Below are 21,334 nucleotides of genomic sequence, written 5' to 3' on the forward strand. Positions count from 1 at the left end.
CTCTGCAGGGCTACCTCTGAGGAGACCTCCAAACTAGGCTCTGTGGGACACTGAGAACACGGACACGGTATCGCTGATACTTTCATTCAGTCACTCCGCTTTTGGAGGGACATTTATTGAGTGACGACTGACTGCTTGCCGAGGGAAACCAATAGTGACTATAAACACAGGAGCCCTGCATTCAGAGAGCTGCCGGTCAGCCTCCCCACTAGGGGGAGGCAGAGGCTAACGTAGTAACTGTGGAAACCACACCAGACCGCTGCCGGGGCTGTGTAAGTGGAGACGGCTGGCCTTTAAACCCAGCAGGCAAGCGGACTACACAGGGAGACAGTGCCTCCAAACGAAACAAAATAAACCCAGGCGCTGCCTGGCACCATCTCCACCTTCTTCGGGTACATGGAGGAGAGAGAGAGTGGCTGTGAGGGAGAGACGCGGGGTGGGTCCTCTGTGGGGTATGTGCAGGGCAAGCAGGCCTCGACAGGTAACTAAGGAAGGCCGAACTTAGCTGTACCAGTTCCTGGGGTGGGAAGAGCTCCAGGTGCTTTCACTCCAGAAAAAAAGGTTAGCTAGACAGGAGCGAGGCTGCAGGACCACTGAGGCGTGGAAGGTTTGACTGTGTGCTGCCCACGGGGTACCAGGAAGACAAACACCACAGGTGCGGAGCAACCCTCTGAGCAAAGACATGGAACATACACAGTAAAGGGTGGGCAGGAAGTAAAGGCCTGCGGTGGGAGCTGGTGAAACTTGGAAAATGCAGACGGCAGAACCTGTTACCTGGCACCTTCTAAAGCCAACTAACTACATACACACACACACACACACACACACACACACACACACACACACACACACACACACACACACACACACACAGCCTGGGCATGCACACAGTCTAGGTACCCAATACGCATTTTTTTAAAAATCAATCTAAAAATCAGACTTCTACAACAACATTCTGCCCACCAACTTGTGTCCATAGGGCCCAGGGGCCTTGAGAAACAGTGCATTGGAGAAAGGAGTCAGACGCTTTGCCAACCAGTGTCTCCCTCAGTGGCAGCCGAGAGCTGGCAGCGGTCTCTCTATTCACTTCATCAAATGCCTGTGGCCTGCGGCTCCGGTCCCTGCTCCTGGCAGGGTATGCAGGCACTATCCCATACCATGCTGGCTCCTCAGCGGTCCTGGCGGCGAGGTGGAGGTGATGGAGGGTGCCGTACTGGAGGCAAGTCATAGTGCCCAGGGATATGGCTGTTCTTGGGTGAGTCGTAGTGGCCGGGAGGCAGACCCGGAGGAAGAGGGGGCATGGAGCCTACAGACTCCGGATCTGAAGACAGAGGAGACAGGATGAGGTGACCCCCTCAACCTACCCTGGCTCCCCATCTACTTCAGCCTCTTTCTACCCACAGAGGAGTCAATGCCGGGCCAACCACCTGGACGGATGACGCTGAGCAAGACCCTCTACGTCTCAGCCGCCCCACCTGAGGAGGATACTTTATCACAACCTAATCTCTAGTTTTCTGGGCGCCGATCCTCCCTCTCTGGTGCTCCCCAAGCACCATCTCAAATGCTCAGCCTTTAGAGGATGAACAGACTCTTAGAAGCAGGGCGACTCCCCACGCCCTATCCACGCCTGGTTTGAGACCAAACCGCCCAGAGGTCTTGTTCCTGCCATATCGTGCCTCGTCTCCCTTCTCCCCTCCCCTTCTGCCTCCCTAGTTTCCATGTTCCAGTGCCCTGGCGGGGGTGGGGGTGGGGGCCAGGGTGGGGGTGGGGGTTCTCACTATGGCTCAAGGGAGTGGGCTGCTCATAGGTGCCACTGTCCCTCTGCGGCTGCAGTTGCCGCTGCTGATTGTCCCGGAGGTGAAGAGGCTGTCTGGGAGGAGACACTGATGGAGGGCCCTTCATCTCCACGTAGCTGCTTTCTCGGGGTTCCCCAGGCAGGCCTGGCAGGTCCCGGATGGTAGCATAGGGGTTCTCGCTGCTCAGGGACATAACACTTGCCCGTAACCCCTCTTCAGAGACTGGCCCTAAGGATCAAGGAAGAAAATGAGGCTCCTTGGAGGCTGGGTTCCTCCACCCGGCTTCCCTTCCTCCCCTTTTCTCTGCACTCTTACCTTTATGGGAGAACGGTCCTGGGCCACTCCTGTGACTATAGCTACAGCTATAGCTTCGGTCCAGGTGGCCAGGGCCTGAGGAAAGGCAACCAGAAGTGAGAGCCCTGGCCCCTTCTGAAGCTAGGCTTCTTCCCCCACCCCTGACCGCACCAGCAGATGATCCAGCACACACGTTCCCCTCCTCATCCCCAGCCTCCAGGCACCCACCTCTGTCGTGGGACTCTCGGGACTCTCGTCGATGCTTCCAGTCGGCAGGCAGAGTGACATGGCTATCACGGCCATGGGCTCTGCCTGGCTGCTCAGGCACCTGAGAACTGGCAAAGAGCTGGCTGCCCTGAACCTGATGGGGGAGCACAAGCAAGGCTGAGGCTCTACCTGAGAAGGGCACCCCCACCGGCCCACCCACAAAGCACACATACACACACGCACACACACACACACACACCCTCAATGCACTGACCTTGTTAGGAGGTGGGGGGTTAGGAGAACACTGAGACAGTGTGTGATAGCTAGGGTTCGAATAGTAGTGACTGTAGCTCGGAGAGACATCTGCAGCACACAGACAGGAGGAGGCCAGGACAAAAGCAGTTTGGCCTCTCTGACTCCCTCCGGTCTTCCACCCCATACCCCATGGGGACATATCCAGCAGCCCCCCGCATGCCATCCCCCAGCACTGCCCATCTGTCACTTAAGCCTCACACCAGCTCACCTGGCATGACGTAATCAGAGCCATCCAGCCGCCCAGTGCTGTAAGCCACGGCCAAGTGCTCGTGTTCCTTGCCTTTTTGCCAGTGGCGGTAGCCAATGAACAGTGCCACCAGGGCCACCACAAGGCTCCCCAGCACTGCAATGCCAATCACCGCACCCAGTGGGTTATGGGTCATAGGAGTGGTGGGCATGATGGTGAAGGACTCCTGGCTTCCTGTGAGATGGGAGTGGGCACTGAGACTGGCACCTTGGTTCTGCTAGTGGACTTGGGTGCATTTTTTTTTTTAAAGGAAGACAGAAATGGTATGAGGGCCCTGGGTCCCAGAACCCGAAAGAGAATGTGGGACGAGTCCAAGAACTCACCCATTCTGCAGGGTGCACCACTGTGTCCCGGGGGACAGGCACAGGCCCCAGTCTCTGGGTGGCACCTCTCTCCAGGGCCACACTGGCATAACCGGGAGCAGTTGACACCGAACACTCCTGGTGGGCAGCCTGGAGACAGCGAAGAAGGCAAGGCAGGGTCACCACGGAGCCAGCAAACTGCAGTCCCCTCATAGATATCAGTGAGGTAGCTTTCTGTCAGTACCTTCCAAGCAGTAGGGTCCGGTCCAGCCTGGAGCACAGGCACAGCTCCCATCGTGGGGGTGGCAGGTTCCGCCATGATGACACTGACAGGGTTGGGAGCATTCGAGTCCCCAGTGGCCTGGGGGACATGCTACAGGAGACAAGGGGCTGTCAGGCAAGGCCTGGCCATCTCCTCTGCACAAACTCTCAGCCCTTAGTGCCTCTCAAGTCCTGAGCTTGGCCTTTTCCTGGGGATACTAAAGCTCTGAAGGCCATTTACACACTGGTGACTCATGCTCATCTCCAGCCATCTTTGACCCACTACCCACTTGTCATCTGCACTCAACTCCCAAACAGCCATTCAAAATACCACACCCAGTGCTAGGGAACCCTGGAGGGCTTGGGTTTTGTTTTTGTTTTTGTTTTTTCAAACATCTGCCTCCTGCCTGGGTGCTGAGTTTATAGGCATGTTTAACACACCCAGCCAAATGCATTATCTGTGTGTGTGTGTGTGTGTGTGCGCGCGCGCGTGCGTGTGTGTGTGTGTGTGTGATCTTAGCAAATAACCTAATTGTAGACACTAAATTCTATGCAAAAACAAAACAAAAACCCCTTCACCAAGATCACTTCCTTTGTGCCCTGCCTGCTGCAAGCGCAGTCAGCGTGCTCTGGGCAGCGACCTCCTGCTCCCAACAAAGCATTCTTCACCTGCTGCCTAGACTAGTCATTTCCTTATTATCATCACATAGTTATGTGGCAGATGAAACATACTAAAGATAATATGAGAAAAGTATGAAACAGCCACAGCTTCCGGGGGAGGGAGACCCATGTTCAGCCCACAGCCTCACACCCACACCAGCAAACAAACTGGGCTCAGTGGGTTATAAAAAAGGAGTGGACTTTTGGGTGGGAGGAAAACATATGGGGGGGCATGAGGCAAAGTGGGATTTGATCAAGATACATAGTATATGTTAGCATACTGCCCCCAGTCTGCCTAGCAACCTGTGATGTCATTACCTGCCTGCCACTAGCCCTCCCTCCCTCTCCCCACCTCACCTTCTTGCCCCTCTCTTCCCTCTCTCTCTCTCTCTCTCTCTCTCTCTCTCTCTCTCTCTCTCTCATTCTCTGTCTCTCTCCCTCCCTTGGGGTGCTCCACCCCCTTTCCAGCTCTCCCATGCTTCTACAAATAAACTTCTCCATATCCCATCTGTTGTGTGGCTTATATTTCATATTTAAAGGTATATGTATATGAAATTTCCACAGAGTAAAACAGTTTGAAATAAAATATATTTTTCTTAGAAGGAAGAGAGAAAATATGAATAATTCCAAGAGGGAACTTTTAGGGGGGTTGCTGTTCCATAAACAACATGCTCTTTCCAGGTCCCCTATGCTGAAGGGCAGGCAAACTTTCCCTCTGGCTTGCTCACTGTTACATCCTCCCAATAAAGCCAGCGCCCAGCATGAAGGTGATAGCAGGACCTTTCCTAGTGTGCAGATAACTGAGGGAGGCGAATGGGAGAACCTCTGCCCAGGGCCAGGAGGCTGAGGTGCCAGGATTCCACCACCCAAGCAGCGGGCACAGCTGGGCCCATACAAGCCGTTTACGCACATTCAGAGCAGTTGGGGCCCGTCCAGCCTGCCAGACAGTAGCAGGTCCCATCCGATGGGTGGCAGGACGAATGGTTGTTGCACTTGCAGGGCACACAGCGTTTGCCATAGCGACCAGGCGGGCAGGCTGGGGAAAGAGATGCATGGATGGTGACTGGGGGGCCTTGACCGGGGTCTCCCTCGCCACTACCCACTGGACTAACTATCCTGGAGATGGGGGTCAGAGGCCAAACCCGAGGGGTGGAGTGGGGCCTCCGGAATCTGAACTGCTAACACAGGAGGGGCTGGGGTACAGCGAGCCTCACGCCTCTGGCAGGAGGGGCCTCGGAACCCTGGTGCGCACACACAGTTGCCATTCTCGGGTACACAAGTACCCCCGTTTTTGCAGGTACAGGTGTTGCTGCAGTTGGCTCCCCAAAACCCCTCTGGGCAAGGCAGGTGGCATCGCGTGCCTGTAGGAGACATCTAGGGTCATGTCCTGTGGAGTACAACTCCATAGCAGACCCGTGACCTAGGCACCCAGAACTCTCACCAATCCAGCCAGCCTGACATCGGCAGCGTCCGTGAACAGGGTCACAGCCATCGGAGTGCTCACAGTCACAGACACTGGCACAGCCTTCACCAAACTGTCCCATCTTAGAAAGTAAAAGGAAGAGAAAGTAGGCTGGTCAGCTGCGGGGGAGGGTGCTGTGCCCTCCCCTACTCCGGGCAAGTGGGCTGCGATCACTTACTGGGCAGGGATTCTGGCAGTGAGCTCCATGCCACCCAGGGGTACAAGTACAGGCTCCAGTTTGGGGGCTGCAGACTCCCTCATTGGCACACTGGCAGCTGGCATTGCAACCGAAGCCCCAGGTGCCAGGGGGACAGGGCACAGAGCAGTTACCACGCTGCCACCCTAGAGAAGGTAAGCGGGTATATTCTGGGCGCTGGTTGTGCCGGCTTTATGCCACGAGCTGGGCATAGAGAGGGCACACGGACGAACTCTAGACGTTGAATAAACAGTTCAAAGACTCCCACTGGTGCGATACTCAATTGCCTGGACTCCTGTGGTTTCCACCTCACCTGCCTGAGCCTCCTGGCTTCCTCTCCTATCCGACTTGAGGCTCCAGTGTGTTCCATCCCACCGGGGCCTGTTTCTTCTGCTTCATTTGCCGTCCACCCAAAAGCCTTTTCTACCCTACCTGAGCGTCCAAAGTCTCTAACTCCCCCTGAGCCTCCAATGCCTTCTAACCCGATTGGAGCTCCTGTCTCTTCTACAGGACCTGGGCCGCCTCTGTCTATTATACAGAATGGCAGGGACCAGCAAAGAACCCAAGCTCATGGTGGGTCCCCCAGATCATCTGTAGGATAATAGGGAGAAATGGGGGGCTGGGGGGTGAAACTGGATGGCTTGGTTAAGTCTAATGCCACTGGATCTGAATTCAGCTCAAGGGCTGCCAACATGCCAGCCTTGGATAGACTTGCAAGCCCCTGCTGGCATCGTCATGGTCTGCTTCTGTAGAACTGAGGGGGAGAAGTGTCCATCATAGAGACCTTCTGGTCTGCACCTTTTAAGGACAAGCGTGCTAAAGAAAAGCGCTTTGGCTCTGCCTGCGATCCCCGCAACTCTAGTACTGGAACAGAAGGAGTGGGTGCTTGACCTTCGGGTCTATCCTGGGCTATATGGTGGGGTCCTGTCTCAAAAAGAAAACTAAATAAATAAATAAACAGAAAGGGGGGAGGGAAAGGGAAGAGTGAGGGGGAGTGGGGTTAGGGAAAGCCAGGACAAGGACCAGTGAGAGAGGACAAGAATTAAAAAAAGAAAAGAAAAAAGGTATTCTAGGGCTGGAGAGGTGGCTCAGAGGTTAAGAGCACCATCTGCTCTTCCAAAGGTCCTGAGTTCAATTCCCAGCAACCACATGGTGGCTCATAACCATCTATAATGAGATCTGGTGTCCTCTTCTGGTGTGTAGTAAAAAGGTATTCTAGCAGAAACTAGCCTGGATGCGTTCCCACAGGCCTACCTCTAATAAGCTCATCCTCACTGGTGCACTCCTCTCCGCCCTCCCCGTAGCGCTGCACCGGGTCTGACCCTCCCAAAGACCCCAGTCCATTACCTTCCTTGCAGATGCATGTGCCATCAATGGGAGAGCAGGCAATGGCATTTTCACAGGAGCAACGGGCAGAGCAGTTGATACCGTAAGTGTCGGGCGGACATAGGTTAGCGCAGTGAGGTCCCTGAAAGCAGAGAGCACACAGTGAGGGGCTGCTCCATCCTGTGGTTCTGACCCCACCCTCACCCCCACCCCACGCCCCAGTCCCGCAGTGGGGCACAGCCTCACCGTGTAGCCGGGTGAGCACTGGCAAAGGCCGCTATCAGCAAGGCAGACGCCACCGTGCAGACAGAGGCAGTGCTCCTGGCAGCCTGGCCCGTGCGTGTCCTGCGGGCAGCTCTCGTTGCAGTGGAGGCCCGCCCAGCCTGGCTGGCAAGAGCACTCGCCATGCATAGGGTGGCAGCTGTGGGCGCAGGAGGCAACATACGCATCTAAGCCAGGCTGCTCCCGTCCCCTCTCCAGACCCCTCCCCAATCCTTCTGTGACATCGGTGCAGCCCTTAGCTATACCCTGATGGCTTTCTGGTTTTTTTCTCGGGGCTCCAGACCAAAAGCTGGTTTCCCTGGCCATGTTTCCCACAGCCCACCTGAGACTGTGTTCTGGATCGCAGCTGCAGGGCTCCTGGCAGCTGAGACCATAGCGGCCATCTGGACAGAGGCGCTCGGCGCACCGGTCGCCTGTGAAGCCATGCTCACACAGACACGCGCCATTGGCAGGAAAGCAGCGAGTTCCAGTGGCACAGTCGCAGGTCTCGGCACAGTCTTGCCCGAATCGGCCCACGGGACACTCTTCGTTGCACCTGGTTGCAGGTTTAAGTTTGGCTGTATAAACTGGGCCCCACCTCCTCTCCTCTGGACACACTCCAGCTCCCTAGGGCCACACACTCACCGATCCCCGATATAGCCCGGAGCACAATGACACTGCCCAGTAAACCGGTCACAGAGGCCACCGTTGTGGCAGCGACATTCCTGAGTGCAGTTGGGGCCGTGGTAACCCTCTGGGCAGGGCAGGGAACAGATAACACCCTGGGGGGGGGGGGGTAGGGGAGGTGAAAAGTCATTTAATTCCCTTCTCATGCCCTTGAAACATTGGTCATACCATCAAAGCCCTCGGAACCTCTCCAGGGTCCTGAGAGCCCAGCCCATGAGAACACTGGTCCATAACCCTGCCTAAAGCCACCCTCTGAATTCCCCTGGGAATCTCAGCCCTGCCCACCCTTCATACCATCCAGCCTGGTGGGCAGCTGCAGGAGCCCTGGAAGTCCTGTGGAACACCGCCATTTTGGCAAGGAGAGGTTGGAGGGCAGAGGAAGCCACCAGTATGCTGTAAACAGGGCACCTCACAGCTGTGGGACAGGGGTGAGGTCAGGGTCATGAGGAAGAACTTCCAGGTGACCCTCTTTCCTCTCTGAGGCTGGCTGCCTGAACAGGAGGCGGATCATTAGGGCAGGCAAATAGCATGGACACCCCAACATCAGCAGGTGGGGACAACAAGGGTATGTGACAGGTCTGCTTCTCCAGTGAGCAGGCTCCCATGCCTCGCCCCTGCTCTCACTCAGGTCACCCCCTCTTGACACCTGCTCCTACCTCACTTTTCCACCAGCCAAAGCTCAATACATCAAGCCTCATTTTCTCTGTCTCTGTCTGTCTCTCTCAGTCTCTCTCTGTCTCCCTCTGTCTCTGTGTCTCTGTCTCTGTGTGTCTCTGCCTATCTCTGTCTCTGTCTCTGTCTCTGTCTCTGTCTCTCTCTCTCTCTCTCACACACACACACACACACACACACACACACACACACACCAGTTCACAAGGAGTTGATGGCTGCCTATGGCTGCTTGGCTGGTACCCAGCAGAGATGAACTAGGACCTCAGTCTCTCTCAGCTCCATCATTTCCTCATGCATGGTCCTGTGCCTATGGCCTCATCACACACCTGGGTCCTGTTCTCCCTGGGGGGCAGAAGCAGGCTCCATTCTGGGGGTCACAGGATGCCCCATGGCACTGGCAACCAAACTGGCAGGCAGGGCCATAGTGGCCAGGAGGGCAAGGCTGAAGGCAGTTGGGGGGCTGCAGGCCAGAGGAACAAAAACACGCCCCACTCTTGGGATCACAGGAACTGCTGTTGCCGCACTGGCAGATGATGTCACACTGTGGTCCCCACATTCCTGGGGCACACTCTGTGGAACAGAAAATGGTAGGGAGTCATGAGGAACTTAGCCCCTCCCTAGCTTCTGGTTAGGCCCAGTCTCACAGCCCATACACCCATTTCCTCTACTGCATCTCCAGAAAAGGCAGCTAGCAATGGATTCCGATAAAGAACCATTCCTGAGGGTGCTGGAGAGATGGCTCAGAGGTTAAGAGCATTGTTTACTCTTTCAGAGGTCCTGAGTTCAATTCCCAGCAACCGCATGGTGGCTCACCACCATCTCTAATGAGATCTGGTGCCCTCTTCTGGCCTGCAGATGTATATGCAGCTAGAGCACTGTATACATAATAAATACATCTTTTGGGGGTGTTTTGTTTTGTTTTGTTGGTTTTTCGAGACAGGGTTTCTCAGTATAACCTTGGCTGTTCTGGACTCACTTTGTAGACCAGGCTGGCCTCAAACTCACAGCGATCCACCTGCCTCTGCCTCCCAAGTGCTGGGATTAAAGGCGTGTACCACCACCGCCTCACCATAATAAATAAATCTTTAAAAAAAAAAAACCATTCCCCAAGTCACTAGCAACTTACCACTAGAACAATCATCACTCCGCCAACCTGGTGCACACTGGCACCGATTAGGAGCCACACAGCGACCGTGGACACACTCCTTGGCACAGAGTGCTGGTAAGAGAGGGAATGCATGAGAAAATACCTCCGCCCCACCTTCCTACTTTTAACCCATGAGGCCAGAGGCATTGCCTCCCTGTACCAGGGGCCTGCAGCTCCCTCAAGCACCAGCTCTGTCTAAGATGAAGACTTGGAGAGCAACTCAGGGTCAGACTGGGGGAGGACAGGACCCCAGGGATCCAGGCTCCCCGACTCCTTTCTGTGAACACCTTTACAACACCTTTATAAACTGCTCACCGGGAACTGGGGAGGTGTGTGTGTGTGTGTGTGTGTGTGTGTGTGTGTGTGTGTGTGTGTGTGTGTGTGTGTGTGTGTGTGTGTGTGTGTGTGTGTGTGAATTCTCAAGTGGTCAGAAAGAGTAGGGGCTGAGGTGAGGGTTAAGTCAGGCTGGGAGGCTGAGCCTGCAGGGACTGGTGACAAGTCAGCCGAATGGAAGGTCAGAGGACGGCAGGGTCCCATCTGAAGAGAGGTTCATGTAGGCTAGGGAACAGGAGTCTGGACAATAGCAATGTAGGCCCAGCCTCCACTTCCAGCCCGTCTTCCTGCCACCCAAAGCCCAGCTACAGCAACTGGCCAAAGGGGAAATCTAAAGGGGCAGACAGCACCCCACCACCACAGCACCCCTCGCTAGGGCAGGGAAAACTTCAGACAGGGAGGGCGGGCCCCTCCCATTCCAATCCTACCCCAGCCCAACTCGGGACTCACGGACACAGGCGCCACTGCTCTCGTAGTAACCCCCACAGCACTGCAGGCGTGGGCGGGAACCCATCTTCACCACCTGGCGGTACACAGTCCGGTAGACAACCCTGCGGGTGGCGGCCCAGGAGGTGGCCATCAGTGCGCTTAGCTGAGGCCCGGGCCGCCCTGTCCTCCCCCTCACACCTCAACGAGGCAGGCTCAAAGGGTGCCAAAGGATGCTTTCTAGCCCACACCAGCCACACACACACACACACACACACACACACGTACAATGAACCAGACGCGCGTTCACAGGCCACGAGGGCCCCCACTACGGGCATAGTGAATGCCTTAAGGTCACAGTGTCCTCTGAGCTGAGCATCTAAGGTTCTGAGAGAGAGAGAGGGGGGGGGGGGCGGCAGGGCTCAACCAGCTACTGCCTCATAGAAAGGGAAAGCACTCACGTGGGCTGAGGACAGGTGTGGGGGTCCTCCCAGGGCCTGTCGCAGGACGCAGCTGGGAGCAGGCTGAAGGGGCGCAAGTGGGACTCCTTGGTGGTGGTGGTAAAGCTGTGGAACGGGGAACAGAGCTGTGGACAGCCTGAGCCTTGAAGTAGCAGGGTACAGCAGAAAGCCAAGGCCAAGATTTATTACACGCATGCATGCACGCACGCACACAGGTGCACACACATACGTCTCCAATGTAGGAAGATTGAACTTGACTGTTCAATCTCAGCCCAGCTGGTAGGAACGGGCTGAGGCATTCTTGGTTAACTCCTGCCGTGGGCACTGTTTTCCACTCCTGTCCCTACCGTCCCCGACCCCTGGCCCCAGCCAGCCCCTCTACTTGGTCTACAATGGATGGACCCCTCCCACAGGGACCCAGGGACAAAGACAGGGTCAGAGACAGGACAGAGATAAGGGCAGAGGTGGGGAAGGTCAAAGGCCATGGAGGGTTGCAAAGAGACCAGAAACAGATCCCTAGGAGGAGCCACGCCTCTGGGACCAGCACCAGGTTGGAGGCCTTCTCACCTTTCCCAAAAGGTGCAGACATTGGGATCATTGGAGTTGAGTGTTCCAGCCAGATCCAGGCCTAGGGCCAGGAGAAAGAGGGGGCGCAGAAGTGGCACCATTGCAGAGGCCTGCAGTAGGGCACACAGCAGCTGAACAGCAAGGCAGCCGGCAGCCAGAAGGACACATCTGCAGAGATTCAAGCAGTAAGCATGCTGACTGACCAGCCCACTGCCTCCCTGGCCCTCCAGCCCTTGGGGCTTGCGGGGGTGGGGGGTAGGGCAGCAGGGGGCGGGGTTCCAGCTGCCCCAGGACAGCGCTCTAGCGCACTCCAGAGGCTCCAGGCCTCAACTCAGTTTGCTAAATACACTGAGCCCAGCTCAGCTCTCATTCCTGGAGTTCTGTGCCTCAGGCTAGGCTTCAATGCCACCTTGCTTTTCTGTCTGCTCCCTGACAACTCCATCTCTCTCTCTCTCTCTCTCTCTCTCTCTCTCTCTCTCTCTCTCTCTCTCTCTCTCACACACACACACACACACACACACTGGCGAGACAGAGAGAGAGAGAGAGAGAGAGAGAGAGAGAGAGAGAGAGAGAGAGAGAGAACTTTCCAATGGCCAGGACAGTTCACTATCAGGGGCCTCCAACAGACAGCAAACTCTCATCGCTGTGCACGGACAGGCAGAGCCAAAGCCACTCAGGGAGTTTTTGCTATGGCGGATGGCAGCTGGAGCTGCAGCCGGCTGCTCAACACAGCCACTGGTGTGCTCCGAGGGGCAATTCCCATCTTTCTCTCACAGCGCTAGGAAAAGTGGCTGCTCACCAGATCAACACCTTCCCAGGGGTGGGAAGAGTCAGAGCCCTGGGTTCTCTGAACTCCTAGGCTCAGGAAAGGCTGAGGCCCAGAGACCACCCCCTCTGCCTCCAGGTGCCTGTTTTCTGCTTGAAGTCTCTTAAACTCACCCGGGCTCCCTGCTCTACTCTCTCCAGAGAAGCGTACATCTGCTTGTAATTTTCCCGAGAGGTCGCACTTGCTGGCCCCTTATGCCCCTGAGTATCTCTGGAATGCATGTTGCAGCCCCACCCTTGCCCCCCCCCAAAACCCACCCACCCACACACTCTGGCAGAGGAGGATTCTCTCAGCTCATTCAGGGCACCTTCTTCTCAGATTGAGGTGGTCTCCCTAACTGAACCCCAATCCCTGCTGTGGCCCATCCCCCACCTTTAGCCCCCTAACACTTTAATTTCACCTCCATCCTCTGTTCCTCCAAGAGTGAACTTCCCCCAGCTCCTCGGTTGGCCAGAGTCACTGCACCCCCACATCTCCCCCAGGCCCCAGCTGCACCTCGAGTCCTCTCAACCTTTTCTCACTCAACCAGGTAACTCACCAGTGATGGCCAGCATCAGCCTGGGGGAGCCGGGGGCGGGGATGTCCTGGGGATCCCAGTGCTCAGAACCTAGATCTTAACAAGAAGAAATTCAGCTGGGTGGTGGCGGCACAGGCCTTTAGACCCGGCATTCAGGAGGCAGAGGCCAGCCAGGGGGGTGGCATTTCACCCGCCCCTACCACTCCGTTCGTGTGTTTGAAGGGATCTCATTGGGCTGGCTTGGCTACCCGATTGGCACATTGGTCTTGGGAGATGAGGGTCAAGGGACCAATGCTGAGCCCTGCATCCAAAGAGCCTTACCATAGTCAGGGGAACCCAGTGAGAGTACAGGACACTGCCCACCCCACCCCCCAAAGTCAGTTCCTTTCTCGAGGTTCCCAAACCGTCTCCTCCAAGCTTGCCCTAATCGCTGCCCACCAACAGGATTGGCTCCAGCTGGTACAAGCTACTTCCCCCACCTCCACCCCCAGCCCCACTCCCAAGGGTGCTCCCCAGCCAGAGCCATGGACAGAGCCTGGAGCTCTCCACGTGGTCTTTGCCACGGTCCTCTCTTCCAAAATCCTGGGCTCCAGTGGGCCTCACCAGAAAGTCACCCATGGGGGGTTGGGGGGGGGCTCGTGAACTACCCTATCCCGTCCCTAGAGCGCATAGCATGGTGTGGTGGGTGGAGCCCATAGCGGGAAGACTGAGTTAAGGTGAAAGTGGTGGAGCTATGGCTGGCATAAGGTCCTGGCCAGTTTCACCTGCCCTTACCCCAGGCCAGGCGTCTCATCATCAGGTGCTGCCTCATCTCCCCCTTCAGCTGCTAGGGAAAACAGTTCAGCTGCGGGGGGTTGGGGGGGTGGGGTGTGGGGCTCAGGATGGCCCTGCACAGAAGAGGGGGATGATGGGAGATGACTAAGTGCCACTCAGCTGGGAGGGTAGCTGGCTGGGAAAGGGCTACCTTCCCTCCTTCCAACGGCCTCCAGGGTGGGGCTGCCTTGCGGAGGCGGCTTGGGCTGCTCTGTCCAGGGCTAGAAGCCAAGGTGGGGGTCAGCAGAGACCTGTGGGTGGACAACAGGAAGGGGAGATTGGAGGCGGGTCCTAGCTGAGACCAGGACTTTACCTGACCATTCCCAGCCTGAGACCAACACAGGCCTGCCGAGGATCCCAAAGCCTCCCAAGCTAGCTGCTCTCTGAGGGAGCTCGAGCCCCTGACGTCTGTCCTATGAACCTCCAGCTCCTCTCTAGGCCCAGTAGCACCCAGCCTCTATGATCATGCACCCCACAAGGGCCTTCGTTCTTAGTCCCCAGCTCCCCGCCCTAGGAGACCCCTCTTGGGCCCCTCTTCTGCTCAGCTCCCATCTCCTGCCAAGCTTCTGGTTTGACACGAACGCAAAAAGCCTTCCGTTACAAGAAGTCAAAAAAACGTGACCCCGTATTGTTCTGAGATGGGTGAGGCAGGGAGTGAGTGACTCCCACGGGCCACTTCATTGAAAGCTTCTTGGAAGGTGCTGCTATCCAGTCTACAGCCGAGGAAGCGGACTCAGTAAGCACAGGAGCCGGCCCAGGGCCCACAGCCGGTGGTGTCAGAGGAGGGAGGAATCCCAGTAGAGTTCTATTTCAGGGGCTTCGCATCTTTACAGCCTTAGTTATGGGCGTGGGGAGCTGGCCAGGGGCTGGCCAAGAGAAAGAGAGGCGTGGGAACTGCGTTGAACGCAATCAACCCCTCCCCACCCCCCCAACAACTTTTCTCTCCCACCTCCACATGCAAATTGCTGGGCTCTTGGCCAGGCCCAGCTCCATTTCCTGCCTGCAAGGCTGCAAGCTACATTCCTGCCTCTCAGCCTCCTCCGAGTCCCACAGGGCCCTGGCCTGTTCTCTCTCCAGGAGCCCCCCTACCCACACTGCACCCCAGCCTCTGGGAGGAGGAAGTGAGTCTAGGGCCTCTGGGAGCTGGTAGAGGATAGAAGGTCCTTCTGCAGCAAACAGTAAGTGGGAGTGGTGGAAGGGAAGACAGGGACTTCTGCAGGCCCCTCCCCACCCCAGGAGTGGCGTAGCGTGGGATAGCCCCTCCCCACCCCAGGAGTGGCGTAGCGTGGGATAGCCCCACCCCACCCCAGGAGTGGCGTAGCGTGGGATAGCCCCTCCCCACCCCAGGAGTGGCGTAGCGTGGGATAGCCCCACCCCACCCCAGGAGTGGCGTAGCGTGGGATAGCCCCAGCCTACCCCAGGAGTGGTGTAGCGTGGGATAGCCCCACCCCACCCCAGGAGTGGCGTAGCGTGGGATAGCCCCTGCACAGTAACAACTGCCGTGCAGATGAAACGCAGTGACACAGACGATGCGCTTCGGACCCATCTGCAGCTCCGTTCACATCAGTCCTACCCAGTATCCACAGCCACCCCCCCCCACCCCCTCCTGCAGTCCCCTCGGCATTTATTCCAGGAAAAACTGGAGATTTTTGTTTCTGAAGAACCCCCACGATGATGATCCGGGAATAAACAGAGTTGAAAATGCTGACAGGGAGAAAGGAAGGGGGCGGGGGATGGGGTGGGGGAGAGAAAGCCAGAACCTGATCCCCGGAATGGTGGGCCGCATGCCAGGTACATCTTCAAGCTAGAGCCAGCCACATAGCAGGATCCCTGAATTCTCTGTCCCACCCACCCCCACCCTCCCCCTGCAGTACCAACTCCCACCCCCCCATGCTCCCCACATCTTGCAGGCTAGAGAGCCTAGCCCTGTCCCTGTCCCAATGTCACTCAGCCCTCTGAGCATCCATCCATATCAGCCTCGATAATAACTGGGACTGTTTATGCCCAGTGTTTTGTTTTGTTTGTTAGTTGTTGTAGGTTTTTTGTTTTTTGTTTTTGTTGTTGTTGTTGTTGTTTTGTTTTTCGAGACAGGGTTCCTCTATGTAGCCTTGACTGTCCTGGACTCACTTTGTAGACCAGGCTGGCCTCGAACTCATGTCTCTGCCTCCCAAGTTCTGGGAATAAAGGCATGCGCCACCACCGCCCTGCTCCTGGGGTGTTTTTCACACACCAGCACTCGGACTTTTTCCTTTCATCATCGCCTGTCCCCGGTCAGCGAATCTTCCACTCTCCATTTCCTGTCAAGGCTGTCACTACGAGCAGGTGGTGGCGCGGCCCACCACGATGTCCTTTGCCTTCCCAAAGAGGGGTGGACGCATGAACAGCCACACCGATGTGCAGCTTAGCTTGGTTCTGAGGCGGGTGGGCTTTTCATTTTCTGTCTCTCTTGCCCTTCCCAGAGCCGTCTTTGCCACTGAGACCGGCTCATATAGGCCTCCCCAGGCAGGAGTGAGGCTCCAGCCCACCCCTCCATGTTCTCCCCGACAGAAGAGCTAGCTTCGCCCAGTGGCACCTCACACCACACAGTCTACAGGAGCACAGGGCCCCTCCTACACCCAGCCAAGCCAGGCTCTGGCACGCTAGGCATGCCTGCCGGATGGAGGAACAGGAAGCCTGAGAAAGGCAGACTAGAGGCTGGGGCAGCAGGAGCAGGGCAGGGGTGAGAGGCTGGCCTGCTGCTGGCTCAGGAAACGGAGGCCAGAGGGCCTAGCATAGGCCTGTTTACTCATCAGGAAACAGAGAACCAGCAGGGATCCTGACTCACACTCTAAGCCAGTCTCCGCCCCAGCCCCAGCCCTGATGGCCACCTGGGGAGAGATGCCCCTTTTTACCACATAGGAGGCTTGGAAGGTCTTTGTAAAATGAGTTGACCAAGCCCCGCCCCCCATGTCATCTTCATAAAGCACAATTCTGGCAGGTCAAGGTGACGTTTACTTTTAACACCCCAACAACACTCAGGAGGCTGAGGTAGGAGGAGAATTTATTCCAGGCTAGCCTGGGCTACGTAGAGAGTGAACTGCTGTCTCAAGGGGGGAAATCATTTAGTGCAATGCAAATCTGCACTGGCCAATGCCCCTTTCGACTACCTTCTGTGGACCCCATTACAGGAAAGGCCAGCTGTACCAGGATCTTAGCCCCGTGACACTGAAGCCAATGGGCCCCACATGCCTCTCACGGTGCAGTCGCCTCTCCTCAAGCCTCCTCAGAATGTCCACATCCAGCCTTCAAGACCAGCCTCCACCGAGAAGCGCCTCAGTACTCAAGCCTCGCCTTCCCTCCCTGCCCTGTAGGCTTAACAGTCACACACACACACACTCTCTCCTCTCTCTCACGCACATGCACTCTCTCACACATACAGACACACACTCTCACACACACACACACACACACACACGGCCAAACACATTCTCTCTCTCACACACATGGACACACACACATTCTCTCTCTCTCTCTCTCTCTCTCTCTCTCTCTCTCTCACACACACACACACACACACACACACACACACACACACACCGTGGCCCCTATGGCCCACAAGGAGCTCTGGCTATTTTCCCTAGCTCTGCTCAGAAGCTGGTTCCAAGTGCGACGCTCCCCCTGACACCAGGGAATGACCGAGCCAGAGTCCCTTCCTCTGGGAGAAAACAGAGTGAACCCAGGCCACTCCAGGGGCTGACAGTAGACCACTGCAGTCTGGGGAGGCGCTGAGTGAGCCCTCTGTCAGCTGCACTCACCAGCCTGCGCTCTCAGTCTCTCACTGTGCAACGCTCTCCAACACAGGTATGTTTCCATCCCGCTCAGCCCTGGCCCACACTGGGCTCTATCACTGGTCTAGGCTTACTTGGTGGTGCTCGGAGTAGAACCCTGGGCCTTGCGCGTGCTGGGCAAGGGCTACACCACTGAGCTGTACCTTGTCGCCTGTTTATCAACGACTGTCTTGCCTTCCCCACATATCAGGGTGCTCAGCGCCAGCCAGCACCCACAGCACCAGAGAGACTGGCTTTCCTTCACTCCCCATGAGGCCTCCCAGAGCCCCAGACACAGAACAGGGTGACTGGTGAGAGCAAAGGTGGGTCAGCAACCCCTCAGGCTCGGCCTCCGAGTTCCCAGGTGATAAGTGGGGTGAAAGTACCGAAAAGCAAAGCCATCTTGCATGTAGGGGATGTGGTCCAGATGTGAGTCCCCATCCTGAACCTTGGGGCCTGGGATGATGCCCCTCCTCACTGTCCACAAATCCTTCCAGACACAGGGAGTGAGTCTCCAGATGCCCCTGTGAGGGGGCAACCACAGGAAGGAAGAGGTGCCCATACCCAGGGTCCTACTTGCAGGTGTGTAACGCTAGTTACCGCCCTGGGGAAACAGAGCGAGAGCTGACCTTCCCCTCCTCTCAGCTATAACGCCTCCTATTTCAGAGATGAGACGTCCTAGGATAGTAAATAATCTTCCCTTCATCACACAAACCACCCGAGTCCAGCGGGGGTCTGGACCAGGCTGGCCTCACCGCACACCTCGTGTGCCCTCCCCACGGCCCCAGGGGCTTCTCCTCCACCTGGGATCCTTCTCAATCTCTAGACCCACGGTTCCCGCCCACCCCCCACCCCCCACCCCCACCCCCAGGCCTTGCTGTGCCAAGCCTGTGTCTCTGCATTGGCCTATGTCTGCGTTCATGTCTGTCCAGCCTCTGTCCTCCCGTCTATCTGCTGGCTCTTCCCCCACAGGGTAGGTACCGGGAGTCACCACCCTGCACCAAGCCAGACTTTCCTCAGAGAAGCCTAGAGGTTGTAGAACCCCTTACAGCAGCTGTGGCAGCTATCTTTCTCTGGGGCTCCCTGGGGTGGTGCGGGGTCCCTGGGGAGGGTTTCCTCTTCTGGGAGAGTCTGATAGGGCATGATCGAGTGGAGCAGACACCAACCCTCCCACTTCTCTCAAGAAGAAGAAGAAGAAGAAGAAGAAGAAGAAGAAGAAGAAGAAGAAGAAGAAGAAGAAGAAGAAGGAAGAAGAAGAAAGAGGAGGAGGAGGAGAAGGCAAGCAAGAGAAGTGGCAGGCTTTGCAAGGTGTCACCTGTTGGAGAGCTGGCAGCAAAGGGTGGCCTGGGAGGTAGGAGGCCAGGCCACACCCACACAGACCCAGGGAAAGTACTATACAATGGGGTGGAGTTTGGAGAACAGCCTCCAAGCCCCTAGGCCTAGCAGAGGCAGGGGTTGAGAACTGACCCCTTTTCCCGCCCTGCCTGGAGCCCAGGCCTGGCTGAGCCTGGGAACGTCAGCCAGCACATACTGTTCCAATCTCCTGGGACTAGGGTCACAGTCCCCAGCTGGGGCAACAGGAACTACTAAAACACCAAAACAGGGAGTCACAAGTCTATGGCTAGCGGCTGGAAATAAGCATGGGAGCTGAGGGAAGCCTTGCTGGAGCTTGGGCTCCTGAGCTCCTGGGCCCACACCTGGCTATGGGCCCACATCACCCAGGCAAAAAGCCTCAGGAACTGTAAGTGCCTGTGGCTGATCTCTCTCCTTCAAGTGGGAAAGGACTTACACGTTGGGGTAGAGTGGCAACTATGAACACTGAACAGGGTGTCTCTCTCTCTGTCTCTCTCTCTGTCTGTCTCTCTCTCTCTCTGTCTCTCTCTCTCTCTCTCTGTCTCTCTCTCTCTCTCTCTCTCTCTCTCTCTCTCTCTCTCTCTCTCTCTCTGAGACATGCTTTCCCTAAGTCACAGGAGGAGGCACAGACTGGCACAGTCCCTCCAGAAGGAAGAAATTGTGCAACAGAGAAGGCAAGGTTTAGGGTTACTTTTCAGGGCTTCGGTACCACCAACGTTCTACATGCAACTAGCAAATTGTACACTGAAACCCAGGAGACTTTGCAGGCTGCATTCCCCTGTGCAGATAGAACACTCTCCCAGGCTGGCGCCGGCCGGGCTCCTAATTCTCACAGCTGCGTAGCTTTTCTTTCTACTTAGGTGGGTCTCCCTTTCTCTCGCTCTCTGCCCGGCTCTCTCCTTTCTTGCCTCTGTTTTCACTTAGGCGGCTCTTTCTACTTAGATCTCTCTTTCTTTCCCCTCTCTCCACTCTTCGCACCCCCCCTTCTCCTTTTCATCTCTTTTCCACTTAGACGGACCACGACACACACACACACACACACACACACACACACACACACACACACACACACACACACACCCCGCCCCCCCCCCCATCTTCTCTTTCCCCTCCGAGGGTCTCTCAGCCTGGCAGGTCTCAGGCTCCAGAGCCCAGGGCGGGTCACTCACCTGCCTCGGAGCTCGCAACTCCGCAACTCGGCTAGGCTTGTGCACCGACGGGTCCTGCTGGCGGACAGAGCCGGCTGCGCGGGCAGGAAGGGGGTGGGCCTCCGCCCGCGCCCAGGCAGGAAGTCCGCGCGGGGAGGCTGAAGCCCAGCCGGGTGGGGTCAGGCTCTGCACGCCTGTCTGCGAAGTGGACGAAGAAAGCCGCCCAACTTAACAGGCTCACGACGGGCCCGCGGCTCCCCACGTCGAGAACCACCCGACGCCCGTCTTTCCTGCCCGTCGGTGCCCCCTGGCGGCTCTCGGGGGAGGGACACCCCGCCTGTGCGGTCAGGTCACTGCGACCTTTGCATGGCTTGAAGCCGGATACTGATAAGAGGCCAAGTCTAGAAACGAGCCAATGTACATCAAATTGCTCAGAAGCACTCAGGGACCTACCACAGTCAGGGCTCAGAGGAAAGACAACTTGAGCCTGGGGGTGTGGCTTATGCTGCAGGCCCTGGCTTGAATTCTCAGCAGCAGGGACCACCTTTAACTACGTGTGATTGACATATAATAAAAAACGAGCCCGCTTGGTTCCGTGGCTATTGCTCTAAAATCGTATCATGGCAAAATATGCATGATACAGAATGCATATCCTTTCAACAAATGTTAAGCGTGCATTTCGGTGGCATTAAGTACTTCAAGTGTGCCCAGCCTTTGGGGTTATCAGTTTCCAAGCTTTCCCAACCCGAGTTTGATCCCAGAGACAGACCCACATGGTGGAAGATGAGAATTAAGTCCCAAAAGTTGTCCTTTGAGGCCAGGGGAGTGCTATGGCACATATTCCCTCTGCCTTATGACATACATTAATATAATATTATAAGTGTCTGTCTCCCCCAGTTTACCTACTGTCACCCCTAACCCCAGCCCCATGTAAGTTTTGCTTTGCTGTCTCTGTAGATTCTTTTCCTAATATGTCTGTGTAAATGTAATCACACAGTAGGTCCACATATGTCCACCTTCATTCCCTTCCCATAGAGTTTTGGGTCACTGGGTGTTTTCTACTACAGCAGGTGACAGCATTGGGCGGTTCAAGAGCAGGATTGCTGTGCCCTGACAGTTACTGCTTCTTGGGTATTGTGGCTTCAAACTCTTTGTGTATAATAATTTCTAATACTATTTTTGTGTAACTAATCCAGCTGAGAGGCAGGCGATGCCGTTTAATAGCCTGTCCTGATGGTAAGCTGTGCTGAG

The 21,334-nt window shown here is 56.3% G+C and overlaps 1 protein-coding gene across 4 annotated transcripts; it reads right to left on the minus strand.

Annotated features, from left to right (window-relative positions):
• Positions 1–77: 77 nt before the first annotated feature.
• Positions 78–20,347, minus strand: PEAR1 (platelet endothelial aggregation receptor 1). Of its 4 annotated transcripts, XR_014776646.1 has the most exons (26): positions 20,105–20,346; positions 13,928–14,027; positions 12,985–13,059; positions 11,621–11,788; positions 11,054–11,158; positions 10,617–10,717; positions 9,813–9,905; positions 9,013–9,256; positions 8,309–8,429; positions 7,973–8,109; positions 7,671–7,883; positions 7,313–7,487; positions 7,088–7,208; positions 5,723–5,886; positions 5,524–5,626; positions 5,297–5,443; positions 4,993–5,118; positions 3,406–3,534; positions 3,183–3,311; positions 2,821–3,033; positions 2,572–2,660; positions 2,319–2,451; positions 2,112–2,186; positions 1,779–2,024; positions 835–1,321; positions 78–798 (listed from the first exon to the last, which is right to left on the minus strand). XR_014776646.1 is itself a non-coding variant. In XM_084768402.1 (25 exons), the coding sequence occupies exons 4-25, from the start codon at positions 11,719–11,721 to the stop codon at positions 1,170–1,172; spliced, it is 3,117 nt and encodes a 1,038-aa protein (XP_084624528.1). In that variant the 5' UTR covers positions 11,722–11,788; positions 12,985–13,059; positions 13,928–14,027; positions 20,105–20,346; the 3' UTR covers positions 78–1,169. The 4 variants fall into 4 exon arrangements, 3 of the variants coding, with proteins under 3 accessions (XP_084624528.1, XP_084624529.1, XP_084624530.1); XM_084768402.1 differs by having other exon boundaries at positions 78–1,321; XM_084768403.1 differs by lacking the exon at positions 20,105–20,346 and adding an exon at positions 14,399–14,655 and having other exon boundaries at positions 78–1,321.
• Positions 20,348–21,334: the final 987 nt, after the last annotated feature.

The sequence above is a fragment of the Acomys minous genome, assembly GCF_964271855.1.
Source record: "Acomys minous genome assembly, chromosome: 19".
In the NCBI taxonomy this organism is placed as follows: domain Eukaryota; kingdom Metazoa; phylum Chordata; class Mammalia; order Rodentia; family Muridae; genus Acomys; species Acomys minous.